This window comes from Anser brachyrhynchus (genome assembly GCF_964034855.1).
Source record: "Anser brachyrhynchus genome assembly, chromosome: 4".
NCBI classification, from domain to species: Eukaryota; Metazoa; Chordata; class Aves; order Anseriformes; family Anatidae; genus Anser; species Anser brachyrhynchus.
This window is the reverse complement of record NC_137698.1, coordinates 50,959,152-50,986,630: the sequence shown is the minus strand read 5'-3', so window position 1 is coordinate 50,986,630 and position 27,479 is coordinate 50,959,152. Positions and strand designations below refer to the sequence as shown.

At 38.4% G+C, this 27,479-nt stretch overlaps 1 protein-coding gene across 1 annotated transcript; it reads right to left on the bottom strand.

Annotated features, from left to right (window-relative positions):
* CHIC2 (cysteine rich hydrophobic domain 2) lies at positions 1-26,425 on the bottom strand. Its single transcript, XM_080589270.1, has 6 exons — positions 26,082-26,425; positions 19,302-19,356; positions 19,014-19,169; positions 4,943-4,999; positions 4,717-4,776; positions 1-1,782 (listed from the first exon to the last, which is right to left on the bottom strand). Exons 1-6 carry the CDS (start codon positions 26,198-26,200, stop codon positions 1,732-1,734), a joined length of 498 nt encoding a protein of 165 aa, XP_080445396.1. The 5' UTR covers positions 26,201-26,425; the 3' UTR covers positions 1-1,731.
* Between the last annotated feature and the right edge of the window lie 1,054 nt (positions 26,426-27,479).

The following is a 27,479-nucleotide window of genomic DNA, read 5'->3' as shown; positions in this document are numbered from 1 at the left end:
TTGAAAAGCATAGTTGAGCTATTTTCGAAGTAAACAGCAGGAATCCACAAACAAAAGCTGAGCAAAGGATGTTTTTTGGGAGCAGATACAGACAGCTTGGATTTAAGAAAACTTAAAACTTTCTAGACCACTCCCACTATCAAACATATAATACTCACTAGAGAATATTTTACAGAGAATAAATATTTTGAAGACATAGAAAAATAGTTCACAGCATCAAGGTACCTGTAATATATTACCTTGAAATAAAACTTGTGTTTAAAAGATTAAAAAGAGAAAATTATTCTTGTAGTGGTATCAACTTTTCATTCATACAAATATTAAGCAGAGTATATCTGTTTTTCATATATTCACATTATTGCTTGCTACCACAACTGTACAAGGAAGATATTCATAGCTTACATAAATGTTCATGTACAGTAATTTTAGATACATAAAGCAAACTTTAAAATATGATTGAGTAGCAATTTAAAAAAGAGCTATGTGTGAAGATATGTACAATTAAGATACAAGCAGAAGAAATAAAATACAACCGGCCTGACCCAAGCATACATCATATATCCAGTTAAAAAAAAAAAAGTCTTTATACTTGTGCAGAAAGTAAGCTTTGTAAACCAAAAGCACAGAATGAGCAGAAGCAAGGGTGCAGTAACTAATTACCTAACACATTTAAATTTACACTGTTGTCCAGTGTACTCTGCTTTGATTACTTTTGATACATGGCACCTGCATTTGGATCTGGAACTGGACTGTTCAAGATTTGTTCAGTAACTTTCTTCTGCTTATGTGGCTTTAAAAAAAAGAAACAACCCTGAAAGGTCCTCTTGGATAATAAGTTTTACTAAAACAAGTCCTTCTGTACCCCTATATATTGTATCTGGTAAACAGTAGGAATAGAGCTGATACATGGCATTAGCCTGAATTAAAACAGCTACATTATAAACTGCAATACTAATATATCATTGAGATCTTGAGTTCTACTAATCAGACACATGCAATTCTCTCCGTGATTTTTCTAGTCTGAGTAAAATAATTCTATTTTGCTTTTTTTTTTGTTTTTTTTTTTTTTCTTAAATTTAAGTTAGAACTTCTTCAGAACCAGCTGACAGGACTTCTTCATGAAAAGCACTGAGATTTATACTAATGCAATGGCATTCGGGTTCCAGAAAGCACATTTTCAAAAAAAAAAAAAATCATCTCCTTCTTTTGTTGGAAGAGGCTAGCCAATAACCCAAAAAGAAATAAAAATATTTACAACTGACTAGTCACTGACAAAAGTTTAGGTAGATCTTAGAAGGTACTTCAGCACAAACTAATAATTAAAAGGACTTAACACGATGTACAATCAATCAGTTGTGTCATTTTGGGTTAAAAAAAATACCTGCTCACTTGTAGAACATTTTCAGCTGTGTATTTATAGTAATATATATATGTACACACACGCGCGCACACATAAAAGACTCTGAAAATCAGGATACATTAACAAACAGAAGTAGGAAAAGTAATAACTTAAGTAGTAGGTAACATTTGCATGAAATGACTTTGCAGAGTTTGACCAAATGCACTTAGAACATGCTGTTATTAAAACAAACAAACAAAAACAAACAAAAAAGAATGGAAACACCACAAGAGTCTGTAGAACCAATGCTATGTCACCACCAGGAGAGCACCAAGCAAGGCACCATTGGAAAGACAACATACTTGAGTAAGTCTCTATAAATAAATCATATGCTAATCTGGTCGAAAAATCGGTGTCTTTGGTAAAAATTCTATAAGGATGACCTGTATAAAAAGAAAAGAAATATATATTATTTAAGAGATGGCAGCAATCGTATTTGTCACAACGATAATTCACTTTGTTTGTTCTGAAGTACATCAAGTTGTAACGACAATCACAATACCTTCTTCAGGTAGAAAAATGTTAGACAGAATTCTTTTCAGACAGAAAGCCAAAACTCGTAAAGAATCAAATGGAATTGACAAAGTTTGCCTACTAATACTGAACACATCTAAACAAACTGAAAGAAGCTACTACATAAGTATTCTTTAACAAAAATGATTAGGAACACATTATTAAAGAGATAAAGATAGTAATTCAAAAAACGCAAAGCAAAATGCATGCAAAGTTAATTCTCAATTACATGTGCAATTCCCCTTACTTCAAATTTGATTCTGCTTAATATAGGATTCAAAAATCAAGCTTATACTTCAAAAACTCATATAGAAAGGGATATCAACTACTGCACATGCTGCATATCAAGTCAATCTGCAAGTAGTTAACAATACACTTGACTAATGTTCCTAAATGACTATGCCTCAGGTCCCAGTTCAAGTTTTAACTATGTTTTGCAGAACTACATAGACTTGTTAGCATAGACATAAACTCAAGAATGCAAGTAGTTATCCTGGGTTTATATTTAAATAGAAATCTTAAAGAAAATGTTCACATGTACATTTTCACATCATACATTTTCTTTCTTTAGAGAGACATTCATAAGATTACCAAAACAGCAGCATGAGTGTATTAATAAAAATATTAATAAATAGAATTAAAAAATAAAGAAAATAATACTTTCATCTGGTAGCATAACTAAGGATTTTTTTTGTTTACTCATAATGGGAGCTTGAGTTTCTGCAAAGTTAAGAAAGAATTTGAAACATTTTTGATTGAAAAAGAACGTAACTTGGCTGCTTAGAGAATAAATGCTTCTATCTGTGATAGCATACTGAACATGAGAACAGAAAAAACATTTTATTTCCGAGGCCAACACTTCTGAAATAACGAACACTGAAATCAAGTTTATAAGTCTATTTTTAGAGATACTCAGAAGTGGCTTGATGTTCAGCAGGGATGCAAACTGCTCAAAATCCATTGATCGCTGACACAAATTGACCACTGGATGCTTCACAGCTACCAGCGCTTCTGATATTCAGGCAAGGTTTCAAAAAGGGAGCAAGAATTAAAACTGGAAGTCTGTGTTTCTACCAAGGGAGTAAGGCCACCTTATATACAATTTAACATCTCTGGCAGTGGATGTAGAGCCTCAGGTGGACACAGAACCATATTTTGCATACAGGGGACTAATTGAAAGCACTTATTTTGAAAAAATTGAGGCTAAGAGTTTATTAATTAAAATTAAATCATGACTACAACATTAAGGGCAGTTTTAAAGAGACTAGCGAATTAGTTAACTGAAAATGAGGAAATGGTGTAGGGGAGTCTATTAAAAAAATTCTGATTAAATACATGCAGAGATTGCATATTAGATGTTTCACAAATTGAAAATAAAATCTTAGATCTTTATCCTGTAAAGCTGCACGTCCATGCTTACACAGTAGTAATGCAAATAGTTCAACTAATTTTAAATTGTCTTTAACAGAATGAATGAGCCAAAGTATTTATAAACTAGCATTGTACGTGGCTTTTCTTTTTTTTTTTTTGAATCTGCAAAACATTGGATGTGACAATTTTCCTTTAGAAAAACACAATTTTCGGTGAGATAAAAAAATCTTCATTTAGGTGAAGTTCAAATCTACTTTCCAAAGTTTGATTTATGCTGTTTGTAGTGTCTTATCATACATCTAAATTAACAAGTTTTTTTGAAAAGGTGATACAAAGTGTCTACTTACTCAGTGAGCTGAATAGAGCTATTCTGTATAAAAAGGCATTTTAGATTTTTTTGTTTCAGGCTAGAATTAAGAACTAATGCAGAAACAGGAAAAAAAAAAGGAAAGGCTAAAAGGAAAAGATTATTTTAATATAATTTCCTACTACTTAATCAGTTTTTAAATCAATTTTACATGCATGATGCCTTTGTTGTTTCAAAGAATAGACAACTTTTCATACAATGAAAAATCACATATAACTTAGAACTAATACAGCAGGTATTTCTCAAAGATTAGTCTTTATTTTTACAAAGTTAACCCTTCCTGTCTCCTACTTCCTAGACGGTTTGCAAAAATTCTGCAAATTCTAATGTTTCTTACACTTCAGCAGCTTAAATTCATCCTATTTAGCACCCTCTGTCTACATCCAAGAGATTTTCAAAATGGAAACAAACAGCACCAAAAAAGAGCGAGAAGGTTGCCAGCTAAACAAACTCAAATCCCACACTGGACATCATTCATTTTAAACTGCGTATAACTTCTCACTGGATGTTTCTATGAAGTGCTTATGGGGTCTCAGCCAAAGACTGGAGTTTTAATTTTAGAGTGACTTAAAAATATTTTAGTGACAACAATTTGATATAAAGATACTTTCAAGACAGTTGAGGTAAGGGGCAGTTAAAATCTAAAAAGGCTAAAGGTTTCTTAAGCTCCAACAGCTTAGTTGAAAGGTCTTCTTCCATACTTTTAGACTTGATTAGCATCATATAAAACAGCCATATCTGACTTGCTGCGTAACCAAAGTTGTGGTTATTCTTTATACAGCATCTAAAATTTCACACTCCATCAGCACATGTTCGAGCTATTTTATCTTGGCAATTAATTTATTATTTTTTAGAACACAGTGAAGCCTTGTTTTCAAGTCATTCATAACTTTATAAATCAGTCCTGCACATGAAACCATGCATCTGTGAACCGTAGAAAATCCTTGCACTCAGGCGATTAAGCTCCTGACACCTTTGCTGATTAATAATCATGAAAAGAATAAGATCAGAAGCAAAATAAATGATCATTTAATAGAGAAACTCACAAAACAGCCCTTTAACTTACATATTCCATCATGTTATTCGTTTCACATTTCCTTTTGCTTAGTCTCCAATGCAAGCACAGCTAGACAAGGAGGAAAGAAAAAGAAGAAAAATGAGCTGTATTTTATTGCAGCACACAGACTAGCCCATTTGTCCACCTTTCATATTTTTCGTTCAACAAAAGCATCTGTTTCCATACTGTGCAATTCAAACTCCAACAGTACGAAGCTGCTCCCTGCGGCACTCACCTTGTGGTATAACCTATTGTTTTCCCATTCTAATAACTTCTCAATCGATCTTCGTGTCTGGAAGACAAATGAGAAAGAATTTTACTCTTGAGTGGTTTTAGAAAAACTTTGTTTTGCAGCTGCTTTTGTGTGAAAAGGAGAGAGGTACAGGACAGTGACTGAGTACAGGGTGGTCTGTAGTACTATCAAAACTTCCCTGGTATTAAACAGTAACCAGCGCAGAAAACAACTTTTCATGACACCCAAATAACTATCTTCAAAACAGTGTAGAAAAATCTAACCGTTTTGGAACAAAAACTTTTCCCATGTATGTTTGTATAGCAGCTACGGGTTCAAAACCTATTACAGAAACTTTAAAGTGATCCAAGTATAAATGCAGGAACGCTGCTCCCTAGCACCCGTGGTCTCAATACACTGCTTCTTACAAGGTTGGTATTTGAACCGACAAACGTTACAACCAGCATTTTGAATGCCCTACGTTAAGTACAGATATGCAATACTCTATTTGAGAAAAGAAAAAAAAAAGTTACATTTATATCCAGATTCTGGAGAGCAAATAACCAATCGCAGAAAGTTATGGTAACTTGCACAAATTTAACTTACAAAATCTAGGATTTGTATAAAGAGCAAACCCTGTATTTAGGAGCCTCAAGCCAAGTTTTACTGCCTGTCTTTACCACATTTGACACTTCAGATAGAGGATTCTGAAATCTGTTCCTTCACAGCTTTAAGACTACACACGCCAGCATTAAAAGACTTTCTGTGCTGTAAAGTTTCACAGCATTTTGAATATAGTTATTCAGTTATATTTACATTTGAGAAATACATTCTGACATTTATGGTCATTTGACTGCCAGAATATATACTGCTTAGCTCTAAATGGGATTTGCTACTGACTATGAATAAATAGAGGATAATTCATGGTGCCAGGTGTTAAGATGAGACCGACAGAGCTGCAGGTGCAAAAGGACGGAGCAATGACAAGGATCAAATACAACTTTGTGCAGCTGCAGCTTCCTTACAAGGCACAGAGGGGTGAGGGGAAGGGATGAGAAAGCATCTTGCTGTTATTACTACAAAATACAAGTACTGTAAATGAACCTTAACAAATCAAACTAAATGCCAGCCCAGCAAACAAGGACATCTGAACGAAATAAAAATTGGACAACAAATTATTCCTTTCCCATCGAATACTAACATTTTGCTTTTAAAACTCCAGTTAGCCTCCGGTGCAATATTGCAGTAGTTGTGGGGAAACGCATCTAAGCATGCACTGCGGTCACATGATTAAAAATTAGATCATGGCTATCTATAAATAATCACTACGCTGAATTTTTATTACGCTGTATTTTAAAAAGCATAAGTCAAGGAATTATCCAGAGGTGGATGTGCCAATGACTAATTTATCACTTCAGTTCGGAATTGAGTATTTTGAGGGTTATTGTTATTATTATGTTTTTAAAGACAGTGCCCTTTAACAATAATCAGCAGACCTCACTTGTTTCTTTGTAAAGATAGCCTTTTAGAGTCTGCTCTCCTTTTAAATGAAAATAGGGCAGCAGTTATGGTCACACTTTTGTTAATTTAGTTGCCAGTCAGCTCCAAATCAAAAGAAAATAAGGCTGCAGAGTGTAATTAACATTCAGTTCAGTCGTTTTGTCCCTTGTCTAGCCCCCAAGCTTTGTTAAAATTGCCATCTGAATGCTGAAGGCTGTAGGGAAATCGATTTGATTCTAATCGCACCATGAAAAGAACATGATCTAACTGCTTTCAGCCCTCCGTAAATCTGTACTAGGTCTTTAGCACAATGCAACTTCCAATTTAAAAAGCACTGAATGTCTCGTCAATGACTTTGTGAAGAAAAAAGAACAAGGAGCAGACATAAAAATTCCAATAGTTGTTTAAGCATTAAAGTTCATTTGCATCACAGCAAACCTGAAAAGGGCTGACCTCTCAAACCGCCTCTCAGGTCTATGAAGTTGTAGCCTTGACAAGCTCACATTGACAGAGCTCATTGACTCTGAAAGGCTACTCTATCAATGGTGAAAAATGGCAATAGGTTCTACTCTGAGCAGGCATCTGCCTGCCCACCCGCTGCTAAACCAATGGCAAAACCGATTCAAAACCTGAATCTACCTTGTAATCTTCCTTTCCAGGACCTTTTAATAATAGATTAAGATCACTATACAACTTAATTTCATTGTTTGCCCAAAGGAGTGTGAAAAACATCTAAGCTTTTCAAATTCCAATAAAATTACACATATATTACAATACATACACATAAATAAGAAATTGATAGATAGTTATGCAGTATTAATTGGTTTATTTAAACAAGAAGCCAGTTTAAAGTCATTTGACTAGCATTAGATAAAAACACAGGCAGCCTCGCGGCCACGATTATTTACATTCCCAAAACCTTACGTCCAACCCCCCTCCTGTAGTGTAACTTGGGATATTCGGCCATAAATTCGGACCGTATTATCCATAAACTAAAGTGTTAATGAAAATAGGACTGAAAAATATTTCTGCAAACCTCAGAGTTTGGAATAAAAAGAAATGAATTAAACAGCATCCCACAATTCACTATAGTAAGTTTTCTTCCTACTTGACAGGTGAAAAAAAGCACTTGCACGTGCAGCTTAATTAATCACTGCTCTTGACATCTCAATGATTTACAGTGAGGAGCAGGTGAGGATATACAAAACCAGAAAGGAACACTTGATCTGAGTGTAGCATTTCCAGCACACTAGGATGACAAGCTTATATATTCTATCAATGGCATACAGAAAAACCTATACAGCAAATTATTTGTTAGCCCCAACAAAAGCACAAATTAAGTGGAAGAGAGACTTGCTTATTAGGAAGATTTAATACTAACCAGCTTTTACATTTTTTTTTTTTAAAAACTCACACCAATATTTGAACAAAGCTGAAACTGCAATTCAAGTATACTTTTTAGCATACTAATGATAAGAAAGTATGCTTTGTAACATACTCTGTAAAAAAGCAGATAAGTACTTAATGTTACCTACATGATTTTGTGAAATAGGCCTCTTCTAGATGCAATCTTTAATGAAAGATTTCTGTAAAATGTCTGATTCTTTTGAGATGTTCGTGTATGACAGCCTCTTCTTGAAAAACTGGACTACCAAAAAAGCCCAACTCAAAATACATGTTTACCAATTCCTGTTGCTCCCAATTAAAAAAATTTTGCCCTTAAAGACAAAATACACTAGGAAAACTAAGAAGTTTTAATGGAGAAATAAGGCAGTAACAAATAAAGTGTTACCTGTATTATCAACTGCAAGATCTTTCTCTTATGTCTTTGTAGTGTCTAGAGAAGTTAGGTTGCAGTTCCAGATGCAGTTGTGATCTGGACTGGGAGGTTGTGCAGCCACAAGGCCCCTTCCTGCGGTGCCTGACCTGGAACGCACACGCTGCGCCGAACGGTACTAGTGAAGGGGCCAAAGCTCCCTAAACTCCTGCCGTAAATCAGCGAGCGACTGGACAATATTAAACAAAAGGTCCTACACGACACCCAAAATGGTGCTAATTTGAGTACCTCCTTTGCCTTATTTAAGTGGGGAAACAACATGTAAAGTAACAAGACCATTCATCGCTATCAATTTTATTCATACTTGTCTGGGAACAACAGAAAAATCTCTATGTGTATTTGATCTTTGACTCACATCTGAAAAACCTCCGGAATTATGCAAATGTAGTACTACAGTAGTCCAATGAACCATACATGGAAGTTTTCAAATTATTTTATAAAAACTTTACCACAATGAAGTATTACTAATTTTGAATACCACCTTGAAAAAATACACTTCATGCTCAAATTTCAAAATAAAACGATATCAATTTAAGGAGATTTCTGCTAATTGTCATACAGCCTAAAGTTGTATTGTACCCCATGTAAGAAAAGCTGAGGATCCTGTCAGAACTCTGAACTATACCATCACCTTTCACTCAAAGGAAAAAAGGATGGAAGCAGGAATCTCTGTTTATTCTGCAAGCAAAGACAGACTGGTCTACAAAATTAATACCCAAGCAATCTAGTTATCACTCCTAACAACGAACGATAAGGTTAGAAGACAACCAAGTCACACAACCGTATTCTCACTTTCAACAAGCCAGAACATCCTTCAAATCACCTCTCTCGTAATCAAATGCTTTCAGAGATTTAATTCTTTCATTGAGTTTGAAAAAATGCACTTGGATCAAAAGTGTGGGTATATAGTTGACACTGACGCAATATCAAGTATCGATGAACCATATTTGTGTTAGAAAACTCTGAACATAACTGTAGGCACAGCTTAGATGAAAAAAAGTCCTGATACCGTAGATAGTGCTGCTACACAGCTGGTTGCTCCTAGCACTAAAATATGCTTTCTGTAGAGTTTGTACTGTGTGAACTATGAAAAAGGTCTAAATAATTTAAAGTCCTACTTTGGTGGCATGTCAAAAATGTCAATGTTGTAATCAAAACATACGTAACTGAACTACAGGCATCTTTATCTGTGCTGAGACTACATCACGCACAAACTCTTCAGGAACTGTAAATTGGTAAGCTTCTTGGTAAGTTTCCCGTCTTACTGGGGAATTCTCTATTTGTGAAGGGCAAAGAGGATGCAGATGAAACATGAGCTGATTTCAGATCCTGCCATCCTGAAATACCTGCTTCAGCACATACAGTTGTTTGAAAAGGGGTCTTGTTAGACCACACAGGTGTATCTTGCACCATCTTTCCTATTAGTAGCTAGGACACATCTTACTAAAGACTAGCTTCAGTGTGCTCATATCAGAAGCCACTGCAGCACCGATGCGAGAATGTGAGTGAAACCCATATTACACAGATAGAAGAGTATCTGAAAATAAACGTAGCAATCTCGTGCTTTTCATAAGATCTTAAAATAACTGCCTTGCCCAAGAGTATTAGTAGTGCTACATCTCATCTTACAGATGATTCTGAGCAGAAAGTGAGCCCAACGATCAAACTTCCTGATGAGGCAAAGAAATATATGCACCAGAATTCTGGAGCAGAAGCAACTGGAGACATCACTTTGACCTTGGGGAACTTCCCCTTCTAAAAGACAGCCCTGAGGATATTGTCCCAAATCCGAACGTGATCCACAAGCTAACATAATTTGTATGGTTGCTGTTCTCAACTCTGAGCAGGTACCTAATGGACAGACAAATTCAAAGTTTAATTAATAAAATCAGATCAACATCTTTCTGAAGGGGCCTCTTGTACCACATTGGAGTTATTTAGTGAAGAAAAGAGAAGGCTCCAGGGAGACCTAACAGCAGCCTTCCTGTGCTTAAAGAGGTCTACAGAAAAGATGGGGAGGGACTCTTTAACGTGGAGCATAGCAATAGGACAAGGGGTAAGCTAAAAAGGTTTTAAGCTAAAAGAGAGTAAATTTATATTAGATACAGGGAAGAAATTCTTCACTATGAATGTGGTGAGGCGCTGGAACAGGCTGCCCAGAGAAGCTGTGGATGCCCCATCCCTGGAGGTGTTCAAGGCCGGGTTGGGTGGGACTTTGGGCAACCTGGTCTAGTAGGAGGCATTCCTGACTGTGGCCAGGGGGTTGGAAATAGGTGGTCTTTAATTCCAACCCAAACCACCCTGTGATTGTCTGCTGATATAAAGAGGACAAGCAGTGTTATTTGACGTTATTACATGTAATTGTTTTGAAAAGCTAAACCAAAAAGCTAATACATATTCCTCAGAGACTCTGATTACCTTGATTTCCAAACTCTAAGACTGTTTAAGAAAGCACTAAATCATGAAAGATGTAGAAAAAGAAGAATGTACATAGAATCTGTCTATTATCCAGAAGACCAATAGAGAACATACATCTCATTATTACAATGCATCATTGGTCCATTGGTGCCATTGCTTTTGTAATGTACTGATGGATTTTTTGGTACAATGTACTGATGGTTACTGAATGAACATTATCTAAATTCATGGCACAGAATGAGCAGTTACCAAGTCAGCTCACATCAACAGCAGTGCAATGAACTGCTTCTAAAGCTCCATTAGCACCCACAATTTGGTCTGCAGAAGAAACATGGTAGAGAGGGAAATTGTCAAGGAAAGCTCCTAAAAGTTGACTGATGGAGTCTTATATAAATTTCCTCTCAAATACAGACAATCCAAAAGACTCAAGATGCTAAGGCCAATAGATATTTTAGTTATGTCATAAGAGTTAGGTCACCAAACAAGTACAGCTAGCTATCTTGTCATAAAATGACAGTAACTAGAGCCAACTGTTCTGGACACTCCCTGCCATGGAGAAGCCTTGTAGTGGAAATGGTCTTGACCTTCACAAAGTTAGCATACTTCCCTTGAGATGGCCTGGGTTGTAGAAAAACACTTTTCATGGGCAGATATATGTCAACTTGATCTCTCAGGCATCAAGATCTTAACTAATGTTGTTAACCTGAACTTCAATTGATAAATGAAGATTATTAACTCTTTTGTTTTAGGATGAAATTCCAGCTCTAAATCTGTCATTATAAGGGAACAACTGGGCATGACAATGAAAGGTGTTCACCTCCTGCTGGAGAACATTCTTACAAAGGGCCACAGAAAATGAACATGGAAGATTGAGCAGACCATAGCAGAAATGAAAAAAAGAACTGTATGTCTACCAAGAAACTCATCTGGTATAGTCTACTGTGGGAAGTTGTAAACTGAACTCAGATGAAAATTCTGCCTCCATCCCCATCTTTAAAGTTACAAAGATGTTAGTTTGGATTGCTGTCATTTATTTCCAGAGTATCTAGTAGAATGCTATGGAATATAGTTCAAGGCCAATGTAGGTAGAAAAACTAAAGAAACTCAGGTTACGTCTGTATTAGAAAATGTAACTGTGCCCAGAAATATTCCCATTCACTTGAAACCAGCTGGCAGGGAAGAGCTTACATCTTTATTATAAAGTTTTCCTGACTTCCAAACCACCCACAGTGCCTGCAACATTCTGATAATGCCTAGGAATTGTTATACATACAATACAGGACCAACACTTGCCATGGACCTTCCTCAGAGTGCAAATTATAAGGTTGTAATTCCTAGGAACAATCCCAGGTTTCACTTATTAATAGGAAGCATTTGATTCCTGCTGTTAGAAATATTTAAGGGCAGGGGCCAAGAATGGAAGAGAAGCTACATGAAAGGCAGCACAAGGTAGTGAACTAACTTTAGAAAGCCCTGCAAAATCCAGCACTTTACTAGTGTGCATGCTGAAGAGGATGACCCCCTCTGAAAGGAACTGCTTGTAGTGTCCTGCCTGTCTAGGGCCTAACCACAAGAATCCCAGGCATGCTGATCCCATAACTCATTAACCAAATTGGAAAAAATGAATCTGTCTACTCTAAAAAAAATCCATCACTATCATCATTGCTGTTCCAAATGTCAGCAGATTTGTTCCAAATTTCAAAAATTATTTTTATGGGGAACAAAATGAACAGTAACTAGTAACCTTCCACGTACATTTGGTACAGTAGAAAACTTACGGTCTTCTGAAGTCTCTTCTTCTGTAGAAGAACTGCCTCCCTCACCCTCCCAATGCTTTCCTTAGCAACCTTGTCTCTTGAACTATTTACTCATGTTTTGTTCACTCTCATTTGGAATAAAAAGTTACATTTTTTTATATGCAGTGTTTGAGTTACTAGGAGTGCTCCATTTATGCAGAGAATATCATTCTATCCTAGTTTGCTTCAATAAAGTGAAAAAGAGAACATAACCCAGTGCAAGGCCATTTTGAAGAAATGCAGAACAGGGAGAGAAGTGTCACTACCTCATACTTAGCCAGCAGACCATTTCTAGTTTCTTATTTTCAGTACCACAGTCTGTGAAGTTCAATGAAATGCTTCCTACTTAGTTTAACATAAGAATTTCAGATCATTATGGATTTTAATTCTTCCCTCGAGTGTCTGTTTATGCTCCCTTATTTGGCATCATCTACAAGTTGATGAGGACAGAATCCTACAAATGGCCCTTCCTAACCCGATTCCCAGGTTTGACAATCAGCTAGTTATTCTGAAAAAGCATGATAAGAATGATCTGCCTTCACTACGTGAATTTCAGCCAGTTCATTATTGTTTGTTCAGAAACATGTCAGACGACACAAAAAGCAATACTAGAACCAAAATACACCACGATATATGGCTCCCTCTATATACCTTAGCTATCACAATAGAAAAGGCTCTGTAGCATGGAAAGCATTATTTTTATAAATATTAAAATGCTAAGAGATCTCATTTATTAGATTTTAAATAGCATTTTGAATATACACTCTGGAAACTAAAGATATATGCTACATTTACAATTAACATGAAACTTATAATTAAGAACCCAGGAAATTACAAATTTAACTTCAGAATACTTATTTTTGAAATATATATGTATTTATATTTGACCTATAAAGAAAAAAACTAATAATTTGTGACTTACATATACTTGTAAGTATTCCTCATGCCAACCTTATTGTCCTACCCTCCAGATAAGTTTGCAAATTAAAAGACATAGCAGAACTATTTGCTCCCACACCTTGTTACCCACCAACTCACTATTCCACCCTTCAGGAAAACACATGAAAACCCTTTATGGGGTGCTCTGAGGTAAATTAAACCTCTGAAAAACAGAGGCAGAAAAAAAAATCATAGAGCTATACATGTGATGATTTTACATTTATTATGTTCTGCAAACGCTTTGCTCCTTTAAGTTCAGTAAGAGGAGGATTTAGTGACTCTTTTGACTAGAATAACACTGAAGAACAGATTTTAATTATTTTTTTTTACCATTTTCATTTCATAACCAATACTAGAAATGAGATGATTTTAAAAACTTGTGAACATAATTTGAAGACAATGGACAAGAATGTATATTTGATACATACAGACTCTACTCTAAGAAGTTTTACTAAGCTGATAAGACCCAGTATAGACTTTGCATGTTTTCAAGTTAGGATAAATAAAATGTGTTTTTTTTGTTTGTTTGTTTTAAATGCTTCCAAATTCAATTACAATGTAAGATTTCAGAACAGAGAAATAAAAAAAAGCCCCTTCAGTTTTATGTAATTGTCACACGGAGCTGTTTGGAAAAGTATTATCATATCAGAGCATTTCTACTGCCAAGTCCCTGGCAGAAAGGCAGAACAGAAAATCTTTCTTCAGTTTTGAAAATCAGTTAAATGTTTTCATAGCTGCAATAAACTGAGCTAATGTGCTTTAACATCACTATCAACCACAAATTCATTCTAGCTCCTCCACCGCATATTTAATTTAATCAACGCTTTGGAAGTTGTAATTAGCTTATGTTTATACAGCACTTTGAAGATGTAAACTGCTATGTAAGTGACAATTAATAATGGGGTTTAAGCAGTATTCATCAGCTTTGTGTGAATTCACAAATAAACAAGTAGTTCTTGAAAGTATTAGTTCAGATCACACTTAAATATCTCATTCTACTCGTTTTAAGAGACTTCCTATGCACCTTCCAAAACATGTAATTTACATGTAGAATTGCAGTACCTCCAGATTTCTTAAAAGCTAGCATTCTATCATAGCTTTCATTGTTACTGCTTCTGTTGAAATTATTTATCACATTTACACATCAGGAACTACAGCACTTAGTTAATACTGAAAATGAGTGTCAATTCATTTGAAATAGTGGCTTCAAATGGGCACCTCAGCCTGTAGTGCTTTTTGAATTATAATTCACTATGTCACTCTTTTTATTTAAAGAACAAAAACTTAAAGACTTAATGTCCATTTGTACAATCTGGAACTTGTCCCAGAAAGGATGGTACAATCTGAGTATAACTGCTGAAGATCATTGACAATCTAGATCTGCAAATGAGGGACCGCATTTCCTGTAATTTCCTTGCAGCTTTTACTCATCTAAATCCAATCAAGACCACATAAAAGGAAAGAGGCAGTCAGATATTGAATCAAATTAAACATTTATTCTACTGGTGAGGAGTACCAGGCTTTTTCTCAGATACCTCAATGCAAAAGAAGAAAAGAAACAATACCATACAAAGACTTCCAATACTAGCATTGAACAAAGCGATGAGAAGAAAAATACAGCGAGGGGAAAGCTTTTGTTGCATGGAAATGCATTAAAGTGATATAATTAACAGTCAAGCTTACAAATGTCTGTGATTTAATAAATTTATATTTTGAAGCAGCTGCTGAATTAAGGAGACAAAACTCATAACGTATTTTTCACCACACAATAAACAGATTCTCATTATATGGACAATCATTGAAAGTGTGTACTTTCAAAAGTCATTTACATTTGTGATAGCATTCCTACATTTGAATTTAAAGAGTTAATAAAAGTAGTAAACATACCAGATAGAAATTAAGATAATTATTCAAATTTTAGAAACTGTGAAACTGTAGTACTCATTTTGTCTATGTGAACCTTAAAAAAAGGTGTTTCTCTGAAGAAGAGAAGACCTGAAAAGAGTAACACAAATTTAAGAGTATGGCAGACTTGATTCAGCCTTATGAAAAGATACATTTCTTAGTTGGTCACTCTGTGAAAAATTACCCCTCTGTATTAAAATAAGCAATTTTATAGTTGAAACTGGTATTTCATTTATTAAAATCTTAAGCCTGAGGAAAAACTCCCACTTGTTACCTCACTGTGTGTGCAATTCAACAGAACAACTGGGTTAGTCTTCTACTTGAGTAGAAAACCATTTGCAATTAGGAATTGCCAGCAATAGAAGCCATCTGAAGGGCCAAGATGAAGCTGGTGTATTTATCTTGAGTGATTAAGACAAGCTCTGCAAGTTCTACACAAATTTCAGTTCTACATGTGAACATACTCCTACCCTGTATCACTAGGAAAGAATCTATTATACCTAAAAGAAGGGAAGAAACAGGGACATGTCAACCTGGATCCCTGGTTTTCTCAAGAAGTGGACACTGGCTGCTGTGGCTACACCAATGGCTGGCTGGAATCATGCCAGTGAACGGAGATCTGAAGAAGTCAAAGTATGGAAGATCAATTTAAGCAACAGAACTTTCTTCCAAGACACAGCAAAGTCAGAGACAAGCAGTACAAGAGTTCAAACATTATTACTTTGTACTAAATACATTCGTCTGCAGTGTATAAACAGAACTGTGGCACTAGCAGAACGGTCCATGGATTGAAGTTTTTTTTTAGGGGAAGAATATGAAATTGCCTGTTTTCAGTTTTGCTGGAATCTAATGACTAGTTCACTGATTAGAACCTAGATGAACAAGGTTGAATTTATCATTGCTCTCAATTTGCTGTGCAGTTTCAGGTAACTCACACCAAGCAGTCTTACTTTCTACACTTCTGGAGAAAAAAAGATAGGGTCATCTGCACTTGTCACAGCACTTTGACACAAACTGATGGGAAGTCCTGCATAAAAGAAAAATCTTTTTTGGACACGAGTCAGTACTGATATCTTAGGGGGTACAAAACCTGTAATTCCGTGTACAAGGAATTCAAAGGATTAAAATCTTTCTGCTTGCTTGATCTGGTTCTACCAAGGTATAAAGTTGAATCCACACACACCTTTTCAAGCAACACAAGCAGCAGTAACTTTTCACTGCTTTTCCATGAGTAGTAGACCTGCCTAGAATGATTACAAATTCCTCTGCTTGTTTCTTGTACTAGAATTTGCAAATATGTCCTTGAAAATATTCTACAACTTTGCTCCTTATCTGCTCAACCGGGGGGGGGGGGGGGGGAATCTTTCCCAGCCAGATTTAGTATTAAGAGTTAAAATCTGGGAAAGCATTCTTGTCCCTTTCAATTTGTCTTTAAGAATAGAAGTCAATTCTTCTCTATATTATACCCTTCAGATGTCCAACTAACACTGAGTTCTGAGTTTTCTAACAGACAAGCCTGTAAGCAGACATCTATTTGTTGCATTGCTGTTACAGATAAATGATGTAAGATCTAATTAACTTATAGGATTTTCATTCTGGGGCAGTAATCAAACTGCCAAAACACATGTATTTGGTGCCATCAGAAAGGCTGTAGGCCATCCACAGTGATACAAGACATTATGTTTAGGTAGCTGAGTCCTACCCATAATTTCACCGAGGCTCAATCTTGGAAGTCCAGCATGAGTCACCCAACCTTAAGCGCAGGAAAACGTGTGAAGTTCCTTAAACCATCTCCTCTGAACAGAGTATCCACGTATTTTTTCCATATTTCCCTTTTGAAGGGAGCTTACCTTAACTCCTATCCCAAGCTAACTTCAACTGAAGCACTTCTCTGTTGCTTCACTAGGTTCCTATACAATACCTCCTTCCTCAGCTTCAAACTCTGCTTCCTAGCCGCAGATGCTACCAAGCCCTTGGCTTTTTTTTTTGTTAATACATTGTTTAACAAACTCAGAAAGTTGATAATTAGTGACTTTTAGTACCAGAGTAAGAGGCATCAGGTCAGAAAATGAGGGCTTGAAGCATCAGCCACCCCTTGCCAAAAGCAGATGATGTCACTTTGTATCACCATGTTACATCCTGCTACAACAGCACCTTATGTGAGAAAATGGATCAAACTGAAGAGCACCAGAAGCTTTCTCCTTTGTAACTTAAAAATTGACAGCAGCCATACAAACCTCTGTTTGTAAGGAAGCCTGAAATGGAGAAAGTAGTCTTCTCTGCAAGCTAGTTAGGTCACCAACTTATCTGTTGATGCAATCAACAAATTCTGATTTCTTGCAGTAGACGTTCAGGATATACAGTTATGCTACAGGAAACCCACTAGTTCATGAGAGCTTGAAGATGTAAAACCAAAGGCTTGATATAATTCATGTTGACAACAACTATATTTTTTTAATTGGATTTCAACATTACCAGCAGGCTATTTTGTATGCAATTAAAACTAGTCATAAGTAACCCCTCAGAGGGACTAATCATTAAGCTTTACACAAAGTCAGAGGAGAAAAGAAATGTGTACAGGTTTTGTTCTGCTTTGATCATCCTTTTTTTTTTTTCCCCCAATATATGAGGATTTCAGGCCTCTACACACTGCTTTTGCAGCATCTAATGCTACCACCAATACTTTAGACTACAAAAGCAGCTTGCCCAACTTCTGGTTTTAGTAACGCCACCTGCTTGAGCACTCGTGCATTTGTGCAGAAGCCCAGAACTGCAAACGCTTGATAAATATCGAGAAGACGAGCAAAGAAAATGTTAAGGCCATATTGCAGAAACGTATGGTCACTGTCAACTTTAGAACAGTTTGATTTACCAACTGTGTAAAATGAGGACTTTGATAAAGAAAAGCACAATGGTGTTCAATGTACTGTACAACAATTTGTAGTATAAAGGGATATTAAACAAAATAGAACAAACACAAGCCTTGCCACAAAATGGAGAGACTAACAGCACCAATAGTGAGGAGAGGATGGAGAGACACAAAAACGTCTTGCAAAAAAAGTAAATTAGGACTAGCCAAAGAATTTTTACGTATGTGGAAATAGAAGAGATGAGAGGGTGGCCTAACTATGTACTCTGGGGGAAGGGAGGTGAAAATGCTGGCACATGCAAGGACCTTCTGTTCAAAGTAAGACACTTTCTAGTTGTTAATATAAGAAAAAAAACTTATCTACATCTTGGAAGATAAAATAAATCACTATCTTAAAAAAAATATATTTTTTAAAGCACATGGCTATTTAGGCCACAGTGTAATTAGAAGCTCCTCACAACAAACCATCAATCACTGCCCAATTCTGATGATGCCAAACAGGGTACCACGGAGAAGACGAAGCTATTAAAAAAGTACATTGAGAATTATTTCAATAACAGTACGTGCTGTACAGTACGTGGTTCTAGCAGAGACAGCAAAACTACCAGCCACTGAGTTGAAAGCTCAGCGTTCTGATTGGTGCCTGTTTAAGTGGTATGACAGGCAACTGAGACCAAAATGTATGAAATCAAACCCATCTAAGCAAGGTCTAGCATACAGTTTTTAAAGTTGAAAAGAAACAAAAAACAAAGTGAGAACAAAACCAATACAATTCTGATGATCGAAAATAAAAAGAATAGTTCAACTTACTCTTTTACTGAGGCAGATAACTGGCCACATACTACAACCTAAAGTGCAGCAGCAGCAAAGGCATCCACAAAGTAGCCATCGTACATTAACTGGAAGATTCTTCTTAAGACAACTGTTAACTCTACTGATGCTGGCTTTAAATTCTTCGGGTGCAACCTACAGGAAAAAACAAACTACCTAGTACCACAGCAGCATGAGTTATTGCTCCTAGAATGGATTACACCTTGAACTCTTGCTTTTTTAATAGCAAAAGTTTTAAATTCTGAATTTTTATTCACCAATACTCACCTTTCCAGTTAAAGATGAAGGAAATTCCGCTTCAAATTTGTTGCTTAGTCCAAACCTGTAAAAATAAAAATGAGAATCATACCAGAATCATCAATAAGATACAAACACCTGATGTGAATCCTGAGAGCATTATGAGAAGAAAATCAGTTCAAGGAAAAAAATATTTGTTACTAAAAGTAATTGCTAAGATTATCCTAACAGACAAAAGTACACCACCATAAATAGTCTGAAACCAATCCTGCCTATAAACTTTTAGAAATTCTGTTGATTTTTCTCCAAACTCAGCAAAACCTTTATAAGTGATAATATCAAATGTGAGAACTGGTAAGTAATTAAATAAAAGGGAGGCGAACTATGCCATGGCTTGGATCCCCCCACCCCACCCAGTATAGATATATCTTGAAGAAAAGCTCATTTAGCAGGCTCTTAACATTAGATAACTGTTCTAAACATAAAAAAGGGTTTGACACCAGCTTGCCTTTTCAGAAAAAAAAAAACACTATTAAGTATCAGAACGCTATACTACTTAACAAAACATGGTTTAAATTTTACTCTCCAAAAAAAGCAGTACCACTTGAGAATGGAAAGCTATGAAATAATTTAAGATGGGCTAAAATTACTGACTATTCTGTGTTGCATAAGATCCAGATTATAAGAGTTTCAGCTTGTCTTCAAAAAAAAAAAGTCTGTTTTCTATCTCACGGTTCGCTGGCAGGATTTATGAATGAATGAATTTCAAAGAAAACCTGAACGCTTTCTGGCATCCAGTCTGGGGTATAGCTTCTATGAGCAAAGCCACTAATAAAAGTGTATGACTGGCTACTAATCTGGTAAATAGCACTCAGTGTAAAATTTAATTTGCAATTAATAACTTCCTGAATATGAACCTGAAAAGCAGTCTTACCATCAGATACTTCAAACCACCCAAAATCAGAAATTAAACTGCTCGACTTGAATACTTGCAGCAAGATCCATCACACAACTAAGCTGTGTGCAGAAAAGCTTACCTGAGCTTTCAAAGTTGAAGATTTTAAAGAAGTAATTTGCTTTCACAATACAATTATTGAGCAGCTAGATATTCCCCAGGCAATCTTTTTCTTACTAAACTGAGTGCTCTGCGTGTCAACGGAGAACTTTGTCCAAGTCATCAAATGGTCAATGGGCAGTTAAGTGCTGTGCCAGTGGAGAGGCAACACTGAAGGACCTCACAAAACCAACTGGCCAAAATCCAAGTGGCAGATGAGCTTAAAGATAAATAAAAGGTCCTGGGGAAAGGTGATCTAAACTATGCTTACATGATGCTTAAGTTAGTTTGGCAGCTACAGATCTTGAAGGAGAGCTTTTATCGCCACTCATGATTCTCTCGATCCATCAGCTCACTGATAGCAGCAGCCATCAGAAGTGGGAACAAAATACCAAGCACCACTAGGTCTGTGATTAAGAACAAGAGAGGGCATCATTTGGACCCTCTGAAGAACGCTCACGTACCCATGTATTCAGTACTAGGTGCAGTACTGGCACCCACATTTCATGGGGGACTTGGTGGAGTTCAGAGAAAGCAGAAAGAAGGAAGCAAAGTATAATGAAGTGAATAAAGCAGTTGCCTTATGAGGCCAAAATGCAGACAGTAACTTGGAAAAGAAAAGGCTGGGGGGGGAGGTATATGATCAAAGTACAAAGATTCAGGAAAGCAGTGAATAAGGTGAATGATTAACTGTTAATCACCAAATCCCACAACAGAGCACTCACAAAACTAGTAGGAGACTGGTTTAAAACAGATAAAGGAAAGTGCTTCTTTAAACTTCAAGTAGTAAACTTCTGAGTTTGTTTCCACTTGAGATTATGGAGGCAGACTGCACCAACAGATTTGAAGAGAAGTTAAGCAAGTTCCCAGACAGACACTAAAAGGAAAGACAATGTTGAAGTACACATCATCCCTACACAGCTGCAGATGCCAGAGGCTACCCGGAGAACAGAGATCAGGAACAGCTAGACTTGCACACAACCTCAAGGTAGCAAAGTCTGCTGCCAGAGTTTGCAAGAGTGTATTGTGCTGGAAGATGCTTTATTGATTTTATGCCTAGATAATTTCTACATATGTTCTTCAGGAAAAGTTAAACAAGTCATCTTCCTGCTGCTGACTGCAGACCATACCTTACTTACACAGAAATTAACTGGCATATTAGAGTATTCATAACTGGAATGGTAGCTCTGCAATTCCCGCACACCCCTCAAAACAAAGCAACAAGTGAAAATCGTTAACCAGAGAAATACGTGGCAAGGTTGCCAGCTCATCTCAGAATAAAAAAAAACAAAACACAAACAAACACCCACATGCTTATTGTAAACACACCTCCACCACTGAAAACCCTGTTGAATATTCCATGACAGGAAGACAGCCCACCTTTCTCCAAAATCCTGAGTGAAACCGCGTGCCCAAGCAAAAGTTATGTAAATGTCAGCAAGAAGTGTCATGCCCTATCAGTTAAGCTACTTAAAACTGCCAGTATGCTGCAGCGGAAACCAGGGCCTGAAAAAATCCCTTGGATCCACACATACCTCAAACAGCCAAGCCTGGTAACACCACTCTACTACATAATTCATCAAATCAACACCAGAGACAGATTCTCTCTAAACAGACTTATCCTCAAAGAATGAATCACAAAATGATCTTCATATACTTGACGCTTCAGCATCCAGAAGAGATTTACTATGAATAATGGAATTAAATATAAACATGAATGATAGGGGAGTGGCCAACTGTAAGAATAATTCATAAAGCAACTCTTGGCCCACAAACTGAAATGAAGCTGAGCCCCAGACCAAGAGATGAGACAGAATTTCAGCTGGTCCTCTCCCTGCAATGCTGAGGAAGCCCTTTACCCTGAGGCATAAGCAGGGAAGGCAAAGGCCCAGGGAAGTCTCCCTGCTCTCAGTTAAGTCTCAGAAGGACATAATTGCAGTCTCATGCTGAGGTCTGGCTGGGAAATCAGCAGAACAGAAACAAGGCTTTTGTGTGAATGTGTGATCCAGAAGTATTTAGAAGTTGACAGCTTCATCAAATACAAGCAAACACGGATGAAGGTCACAGAAGATATACCTGACAAAGTGAGCCCAACTAAAAAGCTCTGGAGTTAGAGTTATCTGAGACTTTTTGTCTTGTTTTTAATAAAAGCATACCAGAATTTAGCGTGGACAAAATACTTTCCCCGGTCTCCTGTTTGGAAATAGTCACATTGTTTCAGTAAAGTTCTGTGAACTCACTGAATCAGATTTCTAGCACAGAAACTTCTGACCAATACAGTCACAATTCAGTGAAGTTATAAGCCTAAAACTAATATGGAGACTAAGACTCCATTTTCGAGGCTTGTGGCAGTGTTTAATATATGGTGGGGCTGCTAAACCAAAACACCAAAGCTAACCAGCTACCACCATCATCCCGAGCTTTCCATTTTACAGTTTCATTACCATATGCAGGTGGTAACAAAGTATGACTCCATACTTCAAATGCTTTGGTAAGTAAATGATACGATCCCAACGTTAATCACTCCACTGCATGCTGTAATTTGGAAATTAAAATATTAGAAACTTCGTGCAACACTAATACAGTTTCAGCGTAAAGATACAGCCTCTCCGGAAAGAGCAACAGAAAGCGTGTTAAAAATCAAATGCTTGAAATCAATATTTTGGAGCTGCATTTTCTCACAGCTGTCCTCACATAGCACCAAATTTCTATAGTACAAGGCACCATCCCCAGTGAGGCGTACATTTCTCTACACCTCTCCTCATTTCACACGATGTCCTAAGCAGATCCATGCTCACCTCATACAAGAGTACTTCCTTAAACCTTCCTGGAACCTAAAAAAGTGTTTCTCGAACATGTCTCTGCTTGAAAGGTTCAGCTGAGTTCCTGCCCTTGTGAATAGCAGAGGGAACAAAGCAGCGAGATGTGGAATCTTCAAAGGATAAAAGATTACAGCACAGGACTGAGCCTACCTCCAACCTTTTCGCAGGCTGCAGCTCTTATCTTCCTGACACATGAAACTGATAGACATTATCTTCTTCCTCTGTCATCTCTCGTGAGGACAGTAAACCATTTTTCTATTGTTCTCACCTACACTCCTTAGTTCCACATGTTCACAACTCTTACAAAATAAACACATATTCCACAAGTCCTAACTCTCCCATCCGTAATTCTTACATAGCCCTCTTTTCACTCGCATGTCCTTGATACAGGGTAACACGCAAAAACACACAGGCAGACCTGAAGTTCATATTAAAGAAAGTTTCTTGGGTGAAAAAGGGTATTTTGTGAGGGCTTTTCCCCTCCTGCTCCCAAGACCTATCCTGCATCAACACATGATACACCAGGACAATAAACACCACAGGAAGGTGTTCACCAGCACATCACAACAGCTCTCTGTCAGTCTGGCACTGCAAAAAGCTACCAAACCCGATTTTGCTAGCCAATACAGCCTGGAATAAAGCACACGTGTCTCAACTGGTCAACAAACTGGGAAGCCCAGGAAAAGAGTCACTGAAAAACACAATCAGGCAAACTACCACAAACAGTCTCTGTGATTTCAAAGTCATCATGTACCTTTCCTTCCACCCTAACAATATTTTAGAAAAAAAGTATGAAATACCTTGGATTTTCAATTCAGTTAAGTAACATAAGTAAAGTTCTATATTTTCCCTACTTTTAAGTGTCTTGCCACTATAAGAGATCACCTCAAGTAATCGAGGACCAACTCAAACACTAATCCTGAGCAGCAAACTATCTAAACCCTGCTGGTGTGAAAATGGTTTACCTGAATATTCAAAAAACAATGATTAAAAAAAAAAAGAGGCTTTATAATTGTGTACAGCAGGCTCCAAATAGTGAGTTTAAGGTAACTCTGTGCCAAATAAAAACCCCAAACCCTGGAAAAGCAAGGCATTCATGCGTTTTGTTTGGATAATATTTACCTTAGTTCTTTTGATTGGTTTTAACTACTCAGCTTAGAAAGGACTCTCACACATTTCCACTGTCTGTTGGATGAAATCAAGTAATAGTAAATGCCTTTCTGGCATTAATCTGTAGTCATGGAAATGACATGTTTCAAACTCAACACTATGACTTCTATACAAGATCAGAGAGGATATGACAGGAAACTATGAAAGTAGAGCTTTTGTTTAAATACACACACGGCAGAAACAGACAGCAACTCTTTAAACAGCAGAGCTGAGACCAATACAGTAATTGCTTTATTTTACTGAAAATTTTTGCCAAGCCTTTGAGATATATCCATGCTTTTATACGAGGCAAGACAAATTAATTATATACATACAGCTTGACCTATTCCTTAAATTCACCGAGAGAGCATCCTGACAGTGATCTAACTTTTAATAATACGTTTCTCAATCATTGACAAAAATCCTATAGGCTGTACAAAGGTAAAAGTGGCTGATCCTATTCAGTGTTCACACCCAACATGACAAAGTAGATCCAATTGCCTAATTTTGTAGGTGTATGTTCACATTTAATTACTCACCTAAAACCTATAAAACTAATATTTTGAGGAAAATCTTAATGTTCTAATGAGGTAGGGAATATTAATAAGCAATTAATGAAGCAACTATCTGTCAGCCATGAATGCCGTGCCAGTCACGGGCACGGTATGCAGGCTTCCTCACGGTTCCATTAACGGGCCTCGATCTTGTCTTGCACAACTTGCCTTCGAGTACGAAGAAGAAACCAGCGTTTGCCTCCATTTCCGTTCTTGATACCCTCTTTGCATTTGCCAATAAGGCAACTCTCTGCGTTCTTGACCTGCTCACCAGAAACACCTTAAGGCTTCCAGAGTGTTTTCACAGAAGCCAAACAGCCACTGAATGATCGCAATTTTTTGATCACAACAAACCGGATCGCAGAGTCACATGCTGAATACTTCTGAGGTGACATTTCTGTTCCCTCATCGGGCCTTCACGGCCTCCCGTCCACTCCACATCCTTTCAAGCCTCCAAACCTCTCCACCACGTCTTATTTCCTGTTTATAACCAGCCTGCAAACTGCACCGCCTCGCTGTCAGCGTTTCATAACATCGACCAATTATCAAAGCAGCGATGTATCAGAGTGCCACCAAACTGTCCTGAACTTAAACCTGGATTTCTGGACAGGTCCATATCTGAAAATCAGTAGAGTTAGTGGGAGTCAGGGCTGTAGGATATGATACCTTACACTTTTATGCTGCTGTGGCGAGCCTGGTCCCCTAAACAGTGAAAAAATATATGTATTTGTGTATAAATATATACACTTATATCTGTTTGTTGATGTTTATATATATGCAGACGTCTATGTGAAAGTTTGCACTGCAGCACTTTGTCTCCAGGCAGGTATTTCAGCCTCTGAAGGAGCACATCATAAGTGGAAGCACCACACTTCAGCAGAGCGAGCACGACCGAGGGAAAGCCACCCTGCTCTGTTAAATTATTGAGAAGCACCACAGCAACCCGTGGTGTTGGATCCTCAGCGCGACACCGCTCACTCGCAGAACAAAACCCTCCCGTGGCAAACACGGCGCGACGACACGCGTTAATCGCGACTCGCCGTGCTTCCAGCTGCACCTCACGGACTGCTCGCCCTCCCCGGCATCCCGTGTGGGATGGCACCGGAGGCACCAAGCGCCCTGAGGACGGGGGGCCCCCACCTGCTGCACGCACGCCCTCTTCCTCCCCATCCTCCTCCTCCTCTTCCTCCTCGTCCCCCCCCTGCCCGTCCCCGCCGCCCGCGGCCCTTACACGGTGACATGCCCGGAGCCGCGCACCACCACCGGGTCGGGCGAGTACTTGAGGAGCTGCTCCTCCAGCGCCCGCTCCTCGTCCTCCTCCTCCTCGTAGATCTCGTCGAAGTCCGCCATGGCCGGGCCCCGCCGGGGACGCTGCGAGGGGACGGGGCTTCGCCGAGGGGCCGGCGGCCGAAAGGGAGGAAGGGACGGGGGGGGGGACAGGGGGAAGGGAGCGAGGGGAGGGGGGGGCGGTGAGGAGCCCCGGGGCGGGCGGCGGAGGGGCCGCGGCGGGGCGGCGGCGGCGGCCGGGCCCGAGGAAGCGCCCGTCACCCTCCGCGGGGGGCGGGGCCAGGGGCGGTGCAGGAACAACAACAACAACATCCGGCCAGGGCGCCCCGCCCGCCGCTGCGAGGGGGCGGGCGGGCAGTGGAGGGTGGGCGGTGCGTGAGGCGGGGGTGGTTCCGCTCTGCGGCTGGGTCTAGGGGGGGTGTCCCTGTCCTGTTTTTGGTCCCTTTTGGGGGATTTCACGGAAGCAGGGAGGGCTGGTTTTAGCCGAGGGGTGCCTAATGGGGTTTTCGGCTCGGTTGAGGGGGCTGTGAGGGCAGCCCGCTGGGGTGAGGGCTGGGCAAATGGTGTGGGTCTGCCCCTGGTGCCAGCCCTCTGGTAGGCTTCCAGTCCTCCCCTCACAGAGCTAGGTTCTGGGGGAGCAGTCCCTGTCAGGAATATTGCAACACTAAACCAGGGAATCTGGAGGAGCAGTCCCTTTCAGGCTCCCTTCCCACACCAGGGAGCTCTGAAAGTGGACAGGGCTCTCATTCCCCCTTCAATTTTGGTGTTTCTCATAACCAAAACTTACATTTCAGTTGGGAAATGCCTGCCAGCAAGCATCGTGTAGGCTTGTTGGCTGATTTGGTAACAGGAAGGCAGTGCTGGCATGGGATTGAGCAGTAGCAAGGTGGCATTTTAAAAAGTAGAGGAAATCTTTATCATTGGACGGTGAGCTGGTGAATCACGTACTCACAGAGGTGTTTAATGTATAGATATGGCACTTAAAGGGACATGGAAGACTTTTCAGGAGACAGTTTGGGTCCAAGCCTGCTTTTCATGAGGGGGATGAGAACTCTACCTCCCCACTTTCTTTCCCCGGTTCTTTGCTCTGTATATCTTGATCACGACAGTCCCCTCCTCACATTACTTCACTGCTCGATCATTTTTCCTCTGAAACCTGCGGTTCTTTTTTTTCCTGTGCCGTTATTGCAGTCTATGTACCAATCAGCTTGCTTTCTGAAAGACTACATTGCCACTTAATCTCCATTACTCATAAAGATGTTTGTGGTGTATTTCTCAGGAATAAACTCTATACAAATATGTAATAGTGTCTACTATGTAAAACCAGGGTAGAAGCAGTATA